The sequence below is a fragment of the Gopherus evgoodei genome, chromosome 4 (assembly GCF_007399415.2).
Source record: "Gopherus evgoodei ecotype Sinaloan lineage chromosome 4, rGopEvg1_v1.p, whole genome shotgun sequence".
NCBI lineage: Eukaryota > Metazoa > Chordata > Testudines > Testudinidae > Gopherus > Gopherus evgoodei.
In genome coordinates this window covers 89,239,081-89,256,580 of record NC_044325.1, presented here as the reverse complement: position 1 = coordinate 89,256,580, position 17,500 = coordinate 89,239,081, and the positions used below count along the sequence as shown (strand labels likewise).

General features: G+C 41.0%; 1 protein-coding gene across 1 annotated transcript; it reads left to right on the top strand.

The window, feature by feature from the left end:
- The first annotated feature begins 2,058 nt into the window (after nt 1-2,058).
- Nucleotides 2,059-7,752, top strand: DBX1 (developing brain homeobox 1). Its single transcript, XM_030562608.1, has 4 exons — nt 2,059-2,428; nt 3,050-3,151; nt 5,201-5,403; nt 6,455-7,752. The coding sequence occupies exons 1-4, from the start codon at nt 2,059-2,061 to the stop codon at nt 6,827-6,829; spliced, it is 1,050 nt and encodes a 349-aa protein (XP_030418468.1). The 3' UTR covers nt 6,830-7,752.
- Nucleotides 7,753-17,500: the final 9,748 nt, after the last annotated feature.

The following is a 17,500-nucleotide window of genomic DNA, read 5'->3' as shown; positions in this document are numbered from 1 at the left end:
TTTGGAACTGGGCTTCATTTGATCTTAGTTGATTCCTTTGTAGGTCTTGCTGGGGCTCTCTTCCTTGCTTCTGCAAAACGTTAACCCTAATTTTAAAAATTGCAGAGTTCTTAAACTGATACCGAAGATCTTCTGAATCACCATATATTCTTACAAGCATAGGTTGTTGGAGCCTTGGAATAGGATTAGGGAAACTTGTCAGCATCATATACTTTCGATGGACAGTTTCGTCCTCTCTAATAACTAACTATTTGATTTGAATCACGGGAGAGGTTTAACAGACTCTTTCTTTCTTCCCTAATGTGATATAAATCGCAGATGCACTTTTATTGAATGGTTAAAGCATCGACATGGAGATAATCAACACAAAACACCCGGACAAAAACTATCGAGAGAAATAAAGCTGGTTAATAAGATTTTTGAGAAAGCTTTGTGTTAAAAAGTAAAAAGAGAAAACAGCTGAAGGTGACAGTTAGTTCATGGTTAATAGGATAAAGGCTGCATGGCTGAGGCTGCACACTTCTGCTTGCAAAGGTTCCGCAACACCAAAGAACTGAATAGGGTGCTTTTAAAACATTTAACACATCTGTTATATTATTTAACAGAGAAATCAGGTAAAACCACTTTTCAATAGCCTCTTTCATCGACCTACACCAAAGAAAATTAACTATAATTTCATATATTTCCATATTTGCCATTAAAAGGGCTATCAGAAAATCACTTTTTACGTTATTCCCTTAAAATATTACTTGTTCTCAGAGGAAAGTGGTGGGATCTCTGTTTTGGGGGACAAATATACTTTCAGAGACTCAGACAAAAAACATTGAATATGCATTTGGGGGGGATCTGAGAAAGATTCAAGCTACATTTTTAAAACTGCTGTTTACAAAGAATGGCACTTACTCAAATAAAACTTATGTTAGTAATATGGATCAAGAAGTTGGAATGTTTCACTCGCCTTCACTTTCAAATAATGTTTATTTCTACCATTTTAAAAAATGATTAGATAAACGGTACCAACCAATTTAAAACGTGGTTTGTTGTGTAACTAAAGAGTTTTATAGGTTTTTTTCCTATTTTTAATGTTCATATTTTCCTCATAGTTCCTTATGAACTAAAATAACTATTACATTTAAGTTTATTTGCAAACTTGTTGTTTGAACACATAACATTACTTATTTACTATCCAATGGGCTTAGTAACAAAAACCGATATAATCATTCAATCAGTTTATAGAACAGGAGTTCTTCTGGCATCTTAGAGACTATCAAGTTTATATTATTCCAAATGCTTGTAGGCTTGATTTTTTGGATAGAAAAGATTGTCTTACATACGTACAGTATACTTTCAAATTTCACAGCGTACGACAGCACGGAAGACATTTTCAGAAAACAATCAGATCCAATAGCAGGATCTTTTCATCAGCAGAGTTTAATTTTATGTTCACTAATTTGTATCTTCCCCATTATTCAAAACTGGTGCTCTTTAAACATCCAGTAGATAAGTTTGTATGAATATTTATTGATTTATTTCCTAAACTCGGCAGGGGAGCAGCAAATAAATTTAGTGCTTTCTTTAAATAATTCTTTTTCTATGAGGCAAGATGTCATTTGAAACTTTTAAATAGGCATTTAATTAGCTTGTGTGTGTTGCTTCTGAACAAAACCCTGCTGGGAGCCTTTGGAGAAATGTATTCCAAAGAGGCGGTCAATATGCAAAATTGATGACTACACTTTCTTTGTTGCAAGGCCATTGTGCATTGCTTGTTTATGAAGTCTAATCCAATCATAAATTGCACCCCTGGACCAATCAGAAAGCCCAGAGCTCTCGTTGAATGAAGCTCAAGTGGAGAACTTTGTTGAACCCCTTTGTTCGAGCTGTCTCTTTTGAAAGAGCTTTAGCAGGGCTGACCACTATAAAACCCATCATCCAGGAGGAAGGGCAAAGAGAACCCTGCCAGACTTACTAGTTGGATCTTTACTAAAGAGGTTTGCAAAGCAGAAAAGAATACCACGCCAGGTTCCTTGGACCCTGAAAAGTATTTGCTCAGGCTCTGCGATGATGTTCCCAAGTCTCATAGCTCCTCCGGCTGTGTACCCGAGTCTCCTGCGGCCAACTCCTACTTTAACTTTGCCTCAGTCTCTGCAGTCAGCCTTTTCTAGCCATTCTAGCTTCTTGGTGGAAGATTTGATCAGGATCAGCAGGCCTGCCAGTTACCTGCCTAGGAACGGCCCTCCGTCTAGCATGTCCCCTCCAGCCTCCGGGACCAGCACAGCCAGGACAGACACTCTGACATCAGACCTCGTCAGCTGCAACACCTCTAGCGCTAGGAGGGTCTGTTCCCCGCAGACTTCAGTCTCATCCAATAACGATTCCACTTTCCTGAAGTTTGGGGTCAACGCCATCCTCTCGTCCACTCCTAGAGCTGGTAAGCGTCCAACTTTAGCGCCTCAATTTAGTGTTTCAGGAGGACTAGCAGGAGCGTATTCCTGTGCACTGTTTTCCAATCGGAAAACCATTAAGTACATTAAGGGTGGGGAGGGTTTCTTCCTATACATCACTGCCAGTGTTGAAGAAATGATCATCAGCTGAGTGTTTGAGGAAGGGGCGGCCGGGAGGGAGGCAGAGACCTGCAATCGAGAAGCAGAGATTTTCTGCAGAGCATTGGTTGAAGAGTAATGGGAGGCTCTGGTTCTCCGTTCGTTCTGCCGCATTGCCTCTTGCATCTTTGCAGAAATGATGTGGGTCCCTCTAAATTTCGGAGAGCAGAGCTGTTTGTTTGTTTGTCGGTCTGATAAACGATGCCAAAGTGACTAATCTCTGCCTCGTTAGTATCAGTGCTCTGGCAAAAAGAAAACAAAACACTCCCAGGAACGGGATTATTTTTTAAACTAGAACCAGGCAGATTAATTTGATCCGTCTGCATCTGCTTTAGGGAAGAAATATTGTATTGAGCTGCTACTTAATCATCTCCACTGCTCTCTTCCTGCTACTGGTGGAATCCCATGAACGGTAAATATCTTTTTTTATTTGCTTTTATTTTTGCCAGAAACCTCCCCTGCGTTGCTTCCAAGTGTCCCTCCAAAGACATTCTCCTTTCCATACTTTGAAGGATCCTTCCAGCCTTTTATCAGATCTTCTTATTTCCCAGGTAGGTCTCAAGGCCCCTCCCCCCTCCTGACGCCTATCTCATCGCTCTCCTCCACTCCCACCCCCCTTACTTGTTCAAGGCATATCCCAGTCATATTTCTCCGTCCACCCTTGGGGGTTATGCTCTAGTTCAGAGGTTGGACGGAGAACAACATTCAAGAATCAGTCGCGCCAATTTGATGCCCTATTTAGCACAAGCAGTGACTGCTTGACATTTCGTACCAATTCCCCCCTGATCTACAAATTAGCCGGAATTGTCATGGTCCAAATTTGAGGCGGTTCCCTTCTCACAGAGAAGCTGCTGGCATCCTCTTCATGGCTGCGGTTTTCCCACAGAGTCAGTGCACTCTGCCGGTGATCCCCAACAAAAGTTTCAGCACCATGACCAATTTGGTCAGCTCCCTCTGGGCAGCCACACACAGACCTAGCACTGACTTTACCATGCTGCTGATAGACATTTACCAGCCATGGGCTAATTTCCCATTAAGGGTCATTCAGTGTTCCAGTATTTTCACAAGACCACATGGAGCGTTCCCTTGTTTGGGGTATTCGGTGTGGCAAAAAAGCCACATACATACCCAAAATCCCTGTCCATTAGAAAATTTACAAATACGATCTGGGCAGGTAAACAAAAACAAATCAAGATTATGATGAAAAGTCCATTAACCTTTTCATTGCCTACTTTGTGTCTTCAGTGTCATGTTATGACTAAGTATTAACCACTTCTCCCAGAGTTATATTGAAAAGCAAATCTTATCCCCTTACAACCTGAGAGTATATTAATCATTTCGTTCGTAGGTCTCCAATTTCATATATTTATTTATATTAATTGAAGGCTATTAAAATGTAATACAATTTACACTGATTAAAAAAGACAAAAATCAAGAAGGCTCAGGGTATTGAGATCTGAGTCCTATGGCTGCAAAGTGTCAGGATTTGGGGCAACAATTAAAAAAATCTAATTAGACAAACAAGCTATTAATATTTTTTTTTAAAGGAAGAAAATAATCCAAGCTCTTCCATTCATGCTCCTGATAATGGAATTTGCTTCTTTTCTCCAGCATGTGAATGGCCTAACAAAAACAACTTGAGCTTTATAAATAGCTTTTCATGTCCATTTAATGAAAATGATTTGGGGAAAGAGAAGACTGTGTCATCAGTATTCTCCCAAGGAGCTTGGCATGCAGTTGTGTTTAGTTTGAAAGTGTAAATCTCTTTTGTTCCAATAATATATGGCTTTAGCTGCTTGTCCTCAGTCTTTTTCTGTTAGTTCATTACTACACAATTACCATTCACGCTTCATTAGAATCTCTGTCTCTCTTTGGGATTTTTTTTAAGGCGAAACTGTGCCCTTTTTATCATACCAATACCATTGGGAACCAGTCAATGTGCTAATTAGCTGTTACTTTTCATGTCTTCGGATTGAATTCTTCAAGTTTTGTAAGGGGGGAGGGAAGATTAATATAAAAAAAGATGAATACTGATTGATCAAAACTGCATCTAAAGAGGATTTTTTTTGTTCAAACCAGAAAAGTCCCTCATTTTCATCTCAAGAATAATGAAGTGTCTGAAATGATAAAAGCTTCTGAAAAATCAAATACTTTATAGAGAGGGGGGGGGGAAAAGCTTTTTTATTATACCTCTATTTTAGTTGGTATGCCTCGCTTTGCCTTTTCAAGCTGCAAACCTTTGAAACACATAACAAAACAGCCCACTATTGATACATTTTACACGTTTCAGTTGATGTATCTAATCCTAGTTATCACTTGTTGAAAGGGACAGTTATTTAAGCGTAAAGTTCCTTTCATTGCTTCAGGTTTATAGGTGCTGGTCCATTCAATGGGATGTGTGTACAGAGTGAAAGAGTGGGGGGGGGGATGGCAAGAGAGTGAAAAAGACAGACAGAAAGAAAGAAAAAGCTGGAGAAAGTGCAAAGAAGTTAAAGGAAAGAAGGGGAGAGACGCGGAGAAGTAGAAAGCGGGGGGGGGGGAGCCTGTTTGCAGTGTCTTGGCTCGCTCAGCTTAGCCTCTGCTCCTGTCTCTTTCCCCAGCGTCCTCCTCGGTGGTGCCTATCCCTGGCACTTTCTCCTGGCCCCTGGCTGCTAGAGGAAAGCCCCGCAGAGGGATGCTTCGCAGGGCAGTCTTCTCGGACGTGCAACGCAAAGCTCTCGAGAAAATGTTTCAGAAGCAGAAGTACATCAGCAAGCCAGACAGGAAAAAGCTGGCAGCCAAACTGGGGCTCAAAGACTCGCAGGTAACTAACAACCCCTGCGTGTGCGTGCATGGGGGGGGGTGCGGGGAGGAGGGTGGCATGGGAGCCCGAGGACCAGCCATGGGATCAGCATCATGCCATCCCAGGGGAGAGCCTTTCGCAGGCCACTGGTGGGGATGTCCGTCTCTGGGCCATTGGGGCCAATCCTGCCAGCTGCTGGGCGCCACCTTACGGGCACCATCAGGATAAACAGCGTGTCCCTATGGACTCAGCAAATGTCGGCAGAGCCCCCAGAGACACACACGGGGGGAGAGATATGTGGATTCCCTGGGTGGGGAGTTACAGCGTGTACACAACGAGGGATCCCCTCGCTTGCTGGGATGGGTTTCTATCCTTCCTCCCCTTCTCACCTGTCACCGCTTCGCTACCTTTATCCTCTCAAGTCTGGCGCATACCGAAGAGCCTTACCCCAAAGATCTTACAATTTAGGGCCCGACCTTGGCAGCTCCCGGGCGCTCTCCGCTCCCACAGACCTCAGTAGGGCTGGCTGGGACCCAGCGCCCTGCGTGGTGGTAACACTCCCCGCATCCAGCCTGCGCTCGGGCTAGCGCTGGACAGGGGAGAAGAGCTCAAGGGCCGGGGCGAGTGCAGTAACCGCTACGGCTGCGGTGGGAGGAAGCGGCGGCCTGGCAGGTGGAGCAGAGAGATCCGAAGGCTGTTCCAGATTGGGGCGGGCGGGCATTCAAAGGCCAGCGGAGAGCCCAGTGGGGGAGAAAGCGAAAGGGAGAGCAAGCCGAGGCATCGCTGCCAGGAGCCAGTAGAGCAGGGCTGCCCATCTACAAACTGCTAGTGCCCACTGCGCGCTGGGCACCGACCACACCCTCCCCCGAGACCTCAGTGCCTCCCCGGAGAGCTGACATGAATGGAGAGTCTATCGGACTCCCCCTGGGCCGAGGCAAGCTCTCAGCAGCGGCGCATTGAAGCGGTGGTAGTGGCAGCGGGGGTGGGGGCTGTAAGTCACACATGCCCAGCCGCGCGCCCTCCAATTCTGTGTAACTGGAGCCCGGGGCTTTGTGAATCCCTTTGAATCCAGGTGAAGATCTGGTTCCAGAACAGAAGGATGAAGTGGAGGAACTCCAAAGAGAGAGAGCTCCTCTCCTCCGGGGGCTGCAGGGAACAAACCTTACCTACCAAGTTCAACCCTCATCCAGACCTCAGCGACGTGGGCAAGAAATGTTCAGAGGAGGAGGAAGAGGAGGAAGTGTCCCCTCTGTGCCCAGCCAGCCCTCAGCACACCCTGACCTACCACCAGTCCCCCGGGCACCTGCACTTGAGGGACAGACTGGACTCCCAGATGCCCCCCTCTCCATCCCACTCCAGCAGCCCCAGCAAACCTTCAGACTTCTCAGATTCGGAGGAAGAGGATGATGAGGGGGAAGAGGAAGAGGAGGAGATCACAGTCTCTTAGATCTCCTGCCTGCCCCCACCACAACAGGGGACTTTGCAAAGATGTAAATCAATAAATAGAAGTATAGAAGTGCTATAAAATTGAAGAGGTGGTGTCCCTCCTGAATGTCTACATGGTTCTCACATGCAGGTTATTTATGGCATAGCCAAGTCTGTCTACACTTACACTCCTTTCCTTGTCTATTTGCTCTTCTTATGAGGCCTTGTATACATAGCAGCCATTAGCCTTTCCCTTTGTATCTATGTTTAGCAACCAAACGTGTGTGATAGCTGCATTTTCCCCATGCAAGCCACAAACAAGATAATTGGAACACCCTACTTTGGAAGGCATGCTTGGTATATAGCAAGGGGGAAGTAATTAAATGGAGTGAAGACTGTGGTTTGGAGACAAAATCATGGTAAATGCTGTAATTCTTTTATTAGATTTCAAGAGAACTCTCTGCTATTATTAAGTTATGAAAATGATGAAAGCTGTATAGTATGATCCTGGAACCCTTGTTTATCTGAGTAGTCCTTACACATGTGAGTAATCCCTGTGGAACTATTCATGAACCAGACCATGCTCCTCTTAATCACATCCAGTAGTACCATACTCCAAGTATGCCAGTGGGACACATTTGGAGTATGTTGTTACTTAATTGAGAGAACTTAGACCCTCATAAGTAAGGACTAACTGGCATGAACAAGGGTTTCAAAACTCGGATCTATGTGTTTACATTTTAATTGGTGCAACAATACTATATATGAAGCACTCTCTAAACAACTTTTTGTCCACACATCTGTGATCAATTTCTACATTGCTTCTAGTATAGGTTTAACGTGGATGGAGGATAATGGATATGCCTCTTTGATTTTTGACTGAACTTTGCTGTCTTTGAACAGCTTTTATGAACTGTACACTATTTTGTACACTTATGCTGTATGGATGTTTTATACCAAGGTTATTGTGAATGAGTATAAAGATGGACTGATAAGCTCTCTCGTTTTTTAATGGTTTTTAAACTAAAAAAGTAGCTGTTTAACTGTGTAACTTATAAAAAACACTTTTATTTTGTATTTTATGTGTACAGATTTTAAATATGTATATATAATAAATGGAATGAATGACAAATAAAAAGTAGATTTCTGTGGTTGGTCACGTCAGTCTGTTGTTTACAGACTGCTGTAGGTTGTGTCTGGGAACAAAGGAATGTATAAACAACAGGAGACTATCAGGACCAGAGATTCTATAACACCCATATCAGCACTTAAATTTAAAACTGCTACATTTCAGTTGTGTTACTAAATAGATTTTAAAGGATAAACCCTGTCCTGAAACCCTTATTCCTATGAGTAGCCCGTATTTTCACAAATAATCTCGCTAGCTACAATACTGTGCATGAGCAACAGTTTGCACCTTCCTCAGTTATGATTCCTCTTTCCTCCAGCTCCAAGCCTCACCCAAACCAACATCAGAGGGCAAACCCTTGACCCCATAGGCCCAATCCTACATGGCGCTGAGCAGCCTTAAGTCCTACACTGGGTCTCATGTGGTCAGAATGTTTGCATGGGGAGGGAGGAATCAAAGAAAAAGGGAAACTCCAGGTAGGCAACAAGTTGTTACTCCAAATGTGAGAACACCACATCAAGTCTGTGACCCTTTTAGTAACTCAGTTTGGAACAAGCAGACAATTTAGAAGCTTTAAGCCCCATCCGGCCTACACAATTGGGTGAAGGGCTTACAACACAATCTTACCAGGATCTGGCTCCAAGCTAGTAATACCACACTATCCTCAGATCAGTAATCCCAGCAGAGTTGGGGTAGGGCCTGTGCCTTTTATATTTTATTTATAATTTTAACTGTTTCAATTTCATATTAGGGACTCAATTATGTTCCTCTAAAGATGAGGACTAAGGTCTATGATAACCATTCACAAGTATTTAAAACACTAAGAGCACAATACTTCTTCCATTGAATCCAACAGCAAAACTCCCATTGACTCCAAAGGGAGCAGGATTGGGTTCCAAGAAAGGAGAATAATCTTTAGGATTTACAATTAGGAGTAATGCAATGAAATTAAGCAAAGGAATATCCCTGAATATCAGGAATTATGGGGAAATTCCTAACAATTGTGGAATAATTTCTTCAAGGAAATTATGGGAGCCCCATTGCTTGAGACATTTAAAATTGGAATGGGGATTATACTGCATGGAATAGCTCTGAACTGACTGCAGGGATGGATTAGATGACCTAATAGGTCTTTTTCATCTCTAACTTCTATGATTCACTCACTGGGTAATTGTAAAGCTGATTTACAAAGAAAAAGGCATTGACAATTGCTGAAGCACTTATTTGGCATTGGGTGAAGGTTCTTTATTGGTATGTGCTTAAGTGCTAAAAACACAGTTACATCCCATACATTGTGCCCTTTCTATTCCAATATTATCATTTTGTCAACAACTAAATTTGGGTCAGGATTAATTGATGACCTGTCCACTGACAAGGAAAGACAAAGTCTCTTTTCTCTCCTTAGTCTCATCCTCTGATATTTTATTTAAAATTAATGTTTTGTCACCAAAACTCCACTTATGACATAAAATGATGACAATAATCATGGCCAAGAGTTTTAAGTAATTAATGATTTTGGGTGTCCAACCAGAGACGCCTTACAGGAGCTTGATTTTCGTAAAGTGTTCCCATCCTCTGAAAATCAGGCCCCATGAAGGTGTCTAAAGCTGGGCAGCCAAAAATGGAGACACCCAGAAACACTAATTACTTTTAAAACTCTTGACTCAAGGCCCCTCTGAACATGATGGTTGAAAATTAACAATTGTACGATAACAGGAGTTTTTGTCTCATTTGAGTGCAGTATAAGTGGGAGATGATTTCTCCCTTTTTTGGGAGCAGCTGGAAGAAACAAATTAGTCCAGGGTCAGTATACAATATCCCTCTCTTCTTCCACTCCCTCCCTATTATCTGTGGGTATATTACATCACCTCCACTGAGCACAGTTGGACAGTTCAATTCATGTTACATAAAATGAGCTTTCGTCAAGATTTCATCGTATAGCATTAATGACATTAATTTGGATAGAGTTTTAAAAAACCCACAAAATGTATAATTAATCATTGGAACTGATTGCTACAAGATCATATTAAAGTCAAGAGCTCAGTAGGCTTCTAGAAAGGATTAGGAAAGAAATCCTGGCCTTATTAAAGTCAATGGCAAACTCCCATGGACTTCAATGAGTATATGTGTAATGAGACCATCTGCAGTTACTTTAGTTATCATATGAACATGTATAAAAAATAAGAGATATAAACACTCATGGAGAAGCCAAACTGTAACTGACAGGGATTAAGAAAAGACTTGTTGTATGAGCAGATTATTACATTATCTTGCATTAAGAGGGTTCTTGCACCACTTTCAAAGAAAGGATCCCAGGCTAGATGGACCATTAGTCTGATCCAGTTTGGCGATACCCACAATACCACGAAGAGTGAAATACACCATGGTGCAATGGGCCAGCACATAAGGTGACCAGATAACAAGTATGAAAAATTGGGACGGGGGTGGAGGTGGGGTAATAGGTGCCTATTTAAGACAGAGCCCTGAACATTGGGACTGTCCCTATAAAATAAGGACATCTGGTCACCCTACCAGCACAAGACCTGTACAGTGCTTCTGTCCTTGGCTTTCACCCAGATTCTTGTTTGCACAGACGAGTGGGATTTTCAAAAGCACCTGACTTCAGAGCACAAAGCTCACTGAGTTTGCAGATTTCTGAATACTTCGTTTTGATGTTGCTCTGCACTCTTAAAAAAAAGTTTAAAAAGTAAAATGAATTTCAAATACAGATAGGGAGAGAAAGCAAAACTTAACACACTTTCTACTATCCCATCAGCCTATTCTTCTTCTTAGTTACTGTTGCTCAACAGTATCTTACCACTAAACCAAGGCATTTTTCACTGCTTGAAATTAATTCAGACTTACAAGGTTTTGGTCTTTAAAAAGGTTAGATCGGGGTGGGCAAACTTTTTGGCCTGAGGGCCGCATCTGGGTATGGAAATTGTATGGCGGGCCATGAATGCCCAGTGGGGGAGGGGGACTCTATGGGGTGTAGCATGGAGGTGGGGATCTATAAGGAATGCTACTGAGTTGGGGGAGGCAGGACTCATGTAGTGTGGCATGGGATGGGGCTCTACAGGGGCAGTACCGGGGACCCCTAAGTGTCTTGCTGGTAGTGACACTAAGGTGGCTGTACCAGGCACCACCATGGCACCCTAGCTGGGATGGGTGTGGCCTCTGGGCTGTTTTGAGGCTCTCGAGGGTGGGGCTGTAGAAGACTGGAAGGGGATTGGGCACGCTGCTGCATGGGGGGACGATGACACTGCCATGTAGGGGTGGAGTTCCAATCTCAGAAACAGCACAGTGAAGTCATGCCTGCGCAATGTGACTCTGTGTGTTGGAAGATGGTGCTCATCAAGGGAATTGTGAGTGTGGGGCTGGGAAATGCCAGGTGGCTGGACTGGGGCAAGCCCCCAACCCCCGGCAAGATCTCGAGGGCCAGATAAAAACATCTGATGGGCCGGAAGCAGCCCAAGGGCCATAGTTTGCTAACTATGTTAGTGATTACTAACTAGCTGTACATTAATTCAGACTAAGGCCAGACGAATATTGCAGAAATTTTTCTGTGCATAGTTCCTTGCATTTTAAGTGAATTTCATAAGAATTTTAATATGAATTGTTTGTGGGGAGTGGACAACGATGCAGCTTCCTGGGGATGAGGGGAATGCTTTAGTTTCCTCTTTCCGTATCCCAGCGGTTCTTGACAGAAATTAGCCATCCCACTTCACCCAGCTCCAATAATGGCCACTGTATCAGTCAAATAGGTGCATTGTTATAGTTTCTGCCAAAATATTTAGCAGTGAAGATGATACCATTAATACTTAAATGGGCATCAGACTTGTGGTAGCCTTCTGAGATCAATGGAAGTTTTGCCATTGACCTCAGTGGAGTTAAGATTTAACTTTTGCTTTGTAAGTCTCATCCAAATATATGATATTGCACAAAGATATTATTCACTTGCTACTTTAACAGGAAGCTGTGAAGGCAGATCAAAACTATGTAATATATTAACTATTTCTTCGTGAATAAAAGTATAACCTGGATCCATACTGCACTGCCATATTGTTTTTAAAACCAACCCAACTCTTCTTGGTGTTAATCAGAAGTGCAGGTCATTTTTTCTGTCAGATTATACACAAAATGGGCAAATGATTTCACTCTTCTGGGAATGATCTTATGTAAAATTTCCCTTCCCTGAATTCTTTATTATTGTTCCTTGATCTTTTACCTACTTTGTGCAAGAAGCAAGGCAACTCTCTGGGATCAACTCTTTTCCATTCAAAAACCAAGGGAGAAAAAGAAGAAACAATTACCTTTAATTAAAAGAAAACTGCACTAGGGTACAGATCATATATGAAAGTTCAATGTGTACCTAATAGGAGAATTTGATTAAAAAACACAAGAAAAAATGCATTCAAAAATTATTCCACAGATGACTTTTTTGCTTGGATCAGGGTCTGCAGTCTCTGCTTAATACCACTCCTTAGCATTGAGTCATGAATATTCATCTGAATCTGCTTTAAAAAATGGACTTGAAAAAAAATCAAACCAAATGCCAATGTATTTCAAAGAAAGAGTTCAATCTAGATACTCAAAGAGTTAAATATCTTTACCTGAATGGGAATTCAAGAGGTTTGAGGATTAATGTTCAAAGATGCTGATCCTATAGGATCTTAGTTCCTCATTTAGCAAGACTGCTTCAGAAGATCTGGGATTATGACCCAGGATATACCACTACACCAAGTTCTCAGGCCTTGTAATTGAAAGCAAGGTCTCTTAATCTACCCTAATATAATAAACATCCAATGTAACGAAATGTACGCATGAGGAGTCCGGACATGGAGATGAAACAGCAGCCAAAAAGGCTGCCTGAAAAAGAGCTCTAGTGAGAGGGAAAAGCTTTCAAGCCACACAAACAGAAGTTGGTCCAATAAAAGATATCACCTCACCCACCTTGTTTCACTTACTCTAGAGCAGTGGTTCTTAACCTTTGCTGCAGCCTGCATCCTTTTGGTTCCCAAAAATATACATTCTTGTACCACTTACCAAAAATCATTGAAATAGGCCAGTTCTTTAAACCTAGATATAACTATAGAATGAAAGAGATCAAAATTAAAATAAATATATAATTATTAGTTAAAATTTAATGCAGCAATTGTTAAAAGAAATGTATAATGTTGATAAATACATAGGTTTAAGGAAACAAAGTCGTTGTACTTACGTGCATGTGCTTAATTTGTGTTTTCGATGATTTACCTTCTAAAAAAATCTGGCATGTCTCGTCCCCCTCCCCCACCAGAAAGGGCATCTAGCACCCCTAGGAGGTGTGTGCACTCCAGATGAAGAACCACTACTCTGGAAGTTATTCATATATGCAAGTAAAATAACCGCATATTAGCATCAGTCTCTGAGCCAGCACACTTAGCAGTAATTTTTTTTGTTTCTAAAGATGAAGATGAAAATAGTAACCACCATAGCATGTCATTCATTTAGAAAGCTCTCTGTCCTCCTTTGTGACAGAAGAATGATTGAGAGTGAAGCACAAACCAAGAGGATAAGTAAAAGAGTAGATGACGCTTGGAAAAAGTCACTTAACCTCTCTGTGCTTCAGTTTATGCATCTGCAAAATGTATCTAAAATTTACATGCATTATCTCACAATGGTTTCAAAAGGTTTAACTAATATTTGTAAATGAATTTGAGATCTTTGTATTCCTTTGCATTGCTATAGAACCTTTCATCTAAAGATGCCATTTATTGAGTCTTCCCATTCAGTAAGTTTTTAACAACAAAAATTACAAAATATAAACTATTTGTCCTCATAAATGTAATTTCTACAAGTGCTGTTTATTACGCTGGAACTGGTTGTGACAATACAGTTAGGTAGAAGTTTAACAGGAATTGTTCACTTTTTATTTCATAAAAAGCATAGTAAAAATGGCAAAAATGAAAAAGCATCTGTATTTTGACTAACATTTGAATTTTTCATGGTGGTTTGATGAAAAATGGGTCAATACAGAAAAAATAGTATTTCCAAAATCATCACTGATATTTTTCACCAAATCGTCTCACCTTTTTTCAATGCTTTGCAAGACAAGGCATGAAACATGCTGGGCTCTGGTCTTTGTTGCACACGTGCCAAGTAATGCAATATCAGTTATTTAAAGATAGTATTTGTCTCAAAACTGGCCACTTTTTCTTCTTAACTAAAGAAATGTGGCAAGACAAATCCACTGTATTCAGAAGTGATGATGAAATGTCTGCTGGGAAAACCTCTGAGGGAGGGGGTAAAAGAGAGATGTGTGTGTGCATGAAAGAAGGGAGGAGAGTGATAATTATGTAGCAATAGTATCTGAAACACCATAATCATTGGGGCTTAAAGAGACAACCAACCAGTTCTGCTGGGGAGACCGTCCAGTTGATTCAAATCCACTAGTTAACCAAGCACATAACCCAATGAAGAAGCTTCCTGAATAATATCTGAGACTGTAGTTTGGGGAAATTGCCTCACGTCATTGTAGAAAAATACCTGGTCTGAATTTGGCTAGAATCATTGGCCTAAATTTTAAAATTTAGGTGCTTAATGCTAAGAGCCTAAATCTATCTTTCAGTACATAAATATGAGTGACCAGATTTTCAGAAGTGCTGACCACCCACAAACCTCAGTAAAATCAATGGAAGCAGCAGGTGTTCAGCAGCTGTGAAACTGTTGTTCTGTCTCAAACAGTATTAAAATGAAAGAGAGGATTGTTGAGCGTGTATCTTTCATTTCCACTAAGCAGCCCCCATTTTGCAGGGTAGAAAATGGAAACTTGCCTATCAAGAGCCTCATATGGAGAATTCACAATATCCATCTCAATCTGCTCTGCAGCTGTAGTCAAGGTGTAACCCCCATATCTGATTTTGTTCGTAGGTCTCTCAGAAATACTATAGTGAAAAGTTGCTTCTCTGAACAATGATCACCCCAAAATGTGCTTGTCTAAAATGGGATGCTTTCTCCTGAATTATAATGAACACACCAAAAAGTAGACTTACCTCATTCATATGAATTAATTCCAAAGAGAGACAATGTAGTCCAGTGGATTAACCACAATAGAAACAGGAGGCTGGTATAAGAAGTGGAATGTTTGATTTCCTTTGATTTTTTTTTGCTAAGAAACATCTGGCTTTAAATATTGTACATTGACTTGTGCCAAAAGTAGAAGAAAATCATTAGCCTCTGGTCCAGCCAATGTAATTAAGAATCCTGACTCCACTCCAAATCTATATTTGCATTCACTAGTTCAAAATCCTAACTAGACAGAAGTGAAATAAGTAAGAATTGAAAGTCCTTGGAATCTGAAATCTAGATAAAGCTTATCAGGTAGGGTATACTGGTTACAGACTAAAAAACTTACAACAACATCATTTACTCTGACGGAACAACTTGATGCCTTCCTAAGAACTAATCCATTACAAAAAACTTTTCCTCTCCCCTTCATATGTAGCTTTACTGATTCAGGTCTCTGAGACTTCATTAGGAAATTCCATCAATTCTGAATTGAATCTTCTTAACATCTTCCTCATATGTTGCTGTGCCACCCATTCAATGCATCAAAGTGACTTTTCATCCTTCAGACTTTGAGCTTACAGTTTTAAAATGGCACTAGGTCTTTCATTTACCATATTCCCCCTAAAGAAGATAGGTGGAAGAGTCTTTAGGAACGACTAGAACCCACTACATGTTCTACAAACTCATCTCTTTCACTTACATGTATCTACGAAGGGCTTATCTAGGTCAGGGAAATTCGCTCTGGTGTATGCCCCTAATGTAGACACTGCCTTGATGCAAAATGAGACCTTCAATGATGCGACTTACCTAGTGCCATGGGTCTACTCTGGGGTTGCACCCACCAAACTCATCCCCTACAGAGGCTATCAAACATCCTTTCAAGGGCAATACATTTTAATTTTTACTGATCTGGGCAGCATTCAAATCAGCGATTTGCAGATAACTGGTTCCACAGCTCACTATAGCTATGGTCACACTACAAGTGCTACAGCTACAGAGGTGCAGCAGCAGAAAAGGGATGCAGTCATGCTCTGGGCATCAGAGGGAAAATGGAGGAAACCCAGGGGGAGTTTTAGAACTAAGATCTTTAGAACCAAGACATATACCCACCACCACCACCCCCCTCAGGTGTCAGAGCCAACAATACAGACATGTAGTAAATGTTTGTAAAGGGAAAATGAGGTGTGGTAAATGTGGGAGAGAGCATGCCTATGAAAATTGTATTGAAGGGGTGGAGTTCAAATGCAATGGTATATACAGTTCAGCATATGGAGGGTGTACAGTGACAAGCTAAAGAGATACAAAAGGCAAAAGTTGTTAATATATCTTATGCAGAAGACGCAAGGAGGCTGTCAAAATATGAAAAGGAGAAAATCAGCACAGGGAAAAGGGGAACTGAAGACTTAACCTTATTCTATTAAAAATATGATAAATACTGTGGAAGGAAAAGGCAATTATATACTAGTAGAGAAAAAAGAAAGGGTTATTGCATTTATGATGGCAGTGATAAGTTGCCTATTTCAAACAGTGGGGAAAAACAGGAAAAAAAATGAAAATTATAGCAAGCAGAAAAATACTCGTATGTTAGCAATCTGTCAATTGACCATACTGAATGAGGTTAATGGTGAAATATGACTAGAATGAGTATCACAATCTCTTGTTGGAATGTCCACAATCTGACAGCACATGGTTAAGATCTAAAAGAAAATATCCTGGAAATGAAAACTAAACCAGATATTATATGTATCAAGGAAACATGGTTGGTTAAAGAGCTTGCTTTTAAAAAAAATTTAAAAGTGGTATACCACAAAGCAGTGTTATCAACCCAGCCTTGTTTAATGTGATGAAAAATTTGTTTGGGGTGATCATAAGAGCTGCAGTAGAAGTCACTCTATTCATAGATGAATGTGCTCTGTGGGTTAAGAGCAAAAATTTGAGGTGGAGGAAAAGACATTACTGGGGAAACATATGGTGTTTCAAGTTTTCCACTGCCAAACCAAAGAACTGAAACAAAAGTTACAAAGTAATGTAAACTGTGTCTTTATGGGGAACAAATGGACATATTAAAAAGTTTTAAATTCCTAGGGGTAATACTTGATACTAAATTACTTTGGGAAGATCATAAACCATGTTAGAGATAAATGTGTAGGAAAGATTATCCTGCTTGTGTCTTAGTGGGCCTAATTAGGGGTGAATAAGAAAATGCTAATGGTGGTACATACAGCCTTAATCGGACCAGTTGTTAACAATGGCTGCCAAGTTTTTGAGTCAGCATCAAAATCAGAACTTAAAAAATTAGGTTTAACACAAGCCCAGGCACTATGAATTGCAGGCAGTACCTGTATGTACACTACAGATAGTTTCTGATGAAATGCCAGTTACACTACAAATGAAACTACTAGACCTAACTTTCTGGGCCAACGTTAATGGGAACTATAAGGAGGGTTTTTTTCAAATATATACAGATGGATCCAAAACACAAAATCAGGAAGACTAGGGACAGCATATTGTATA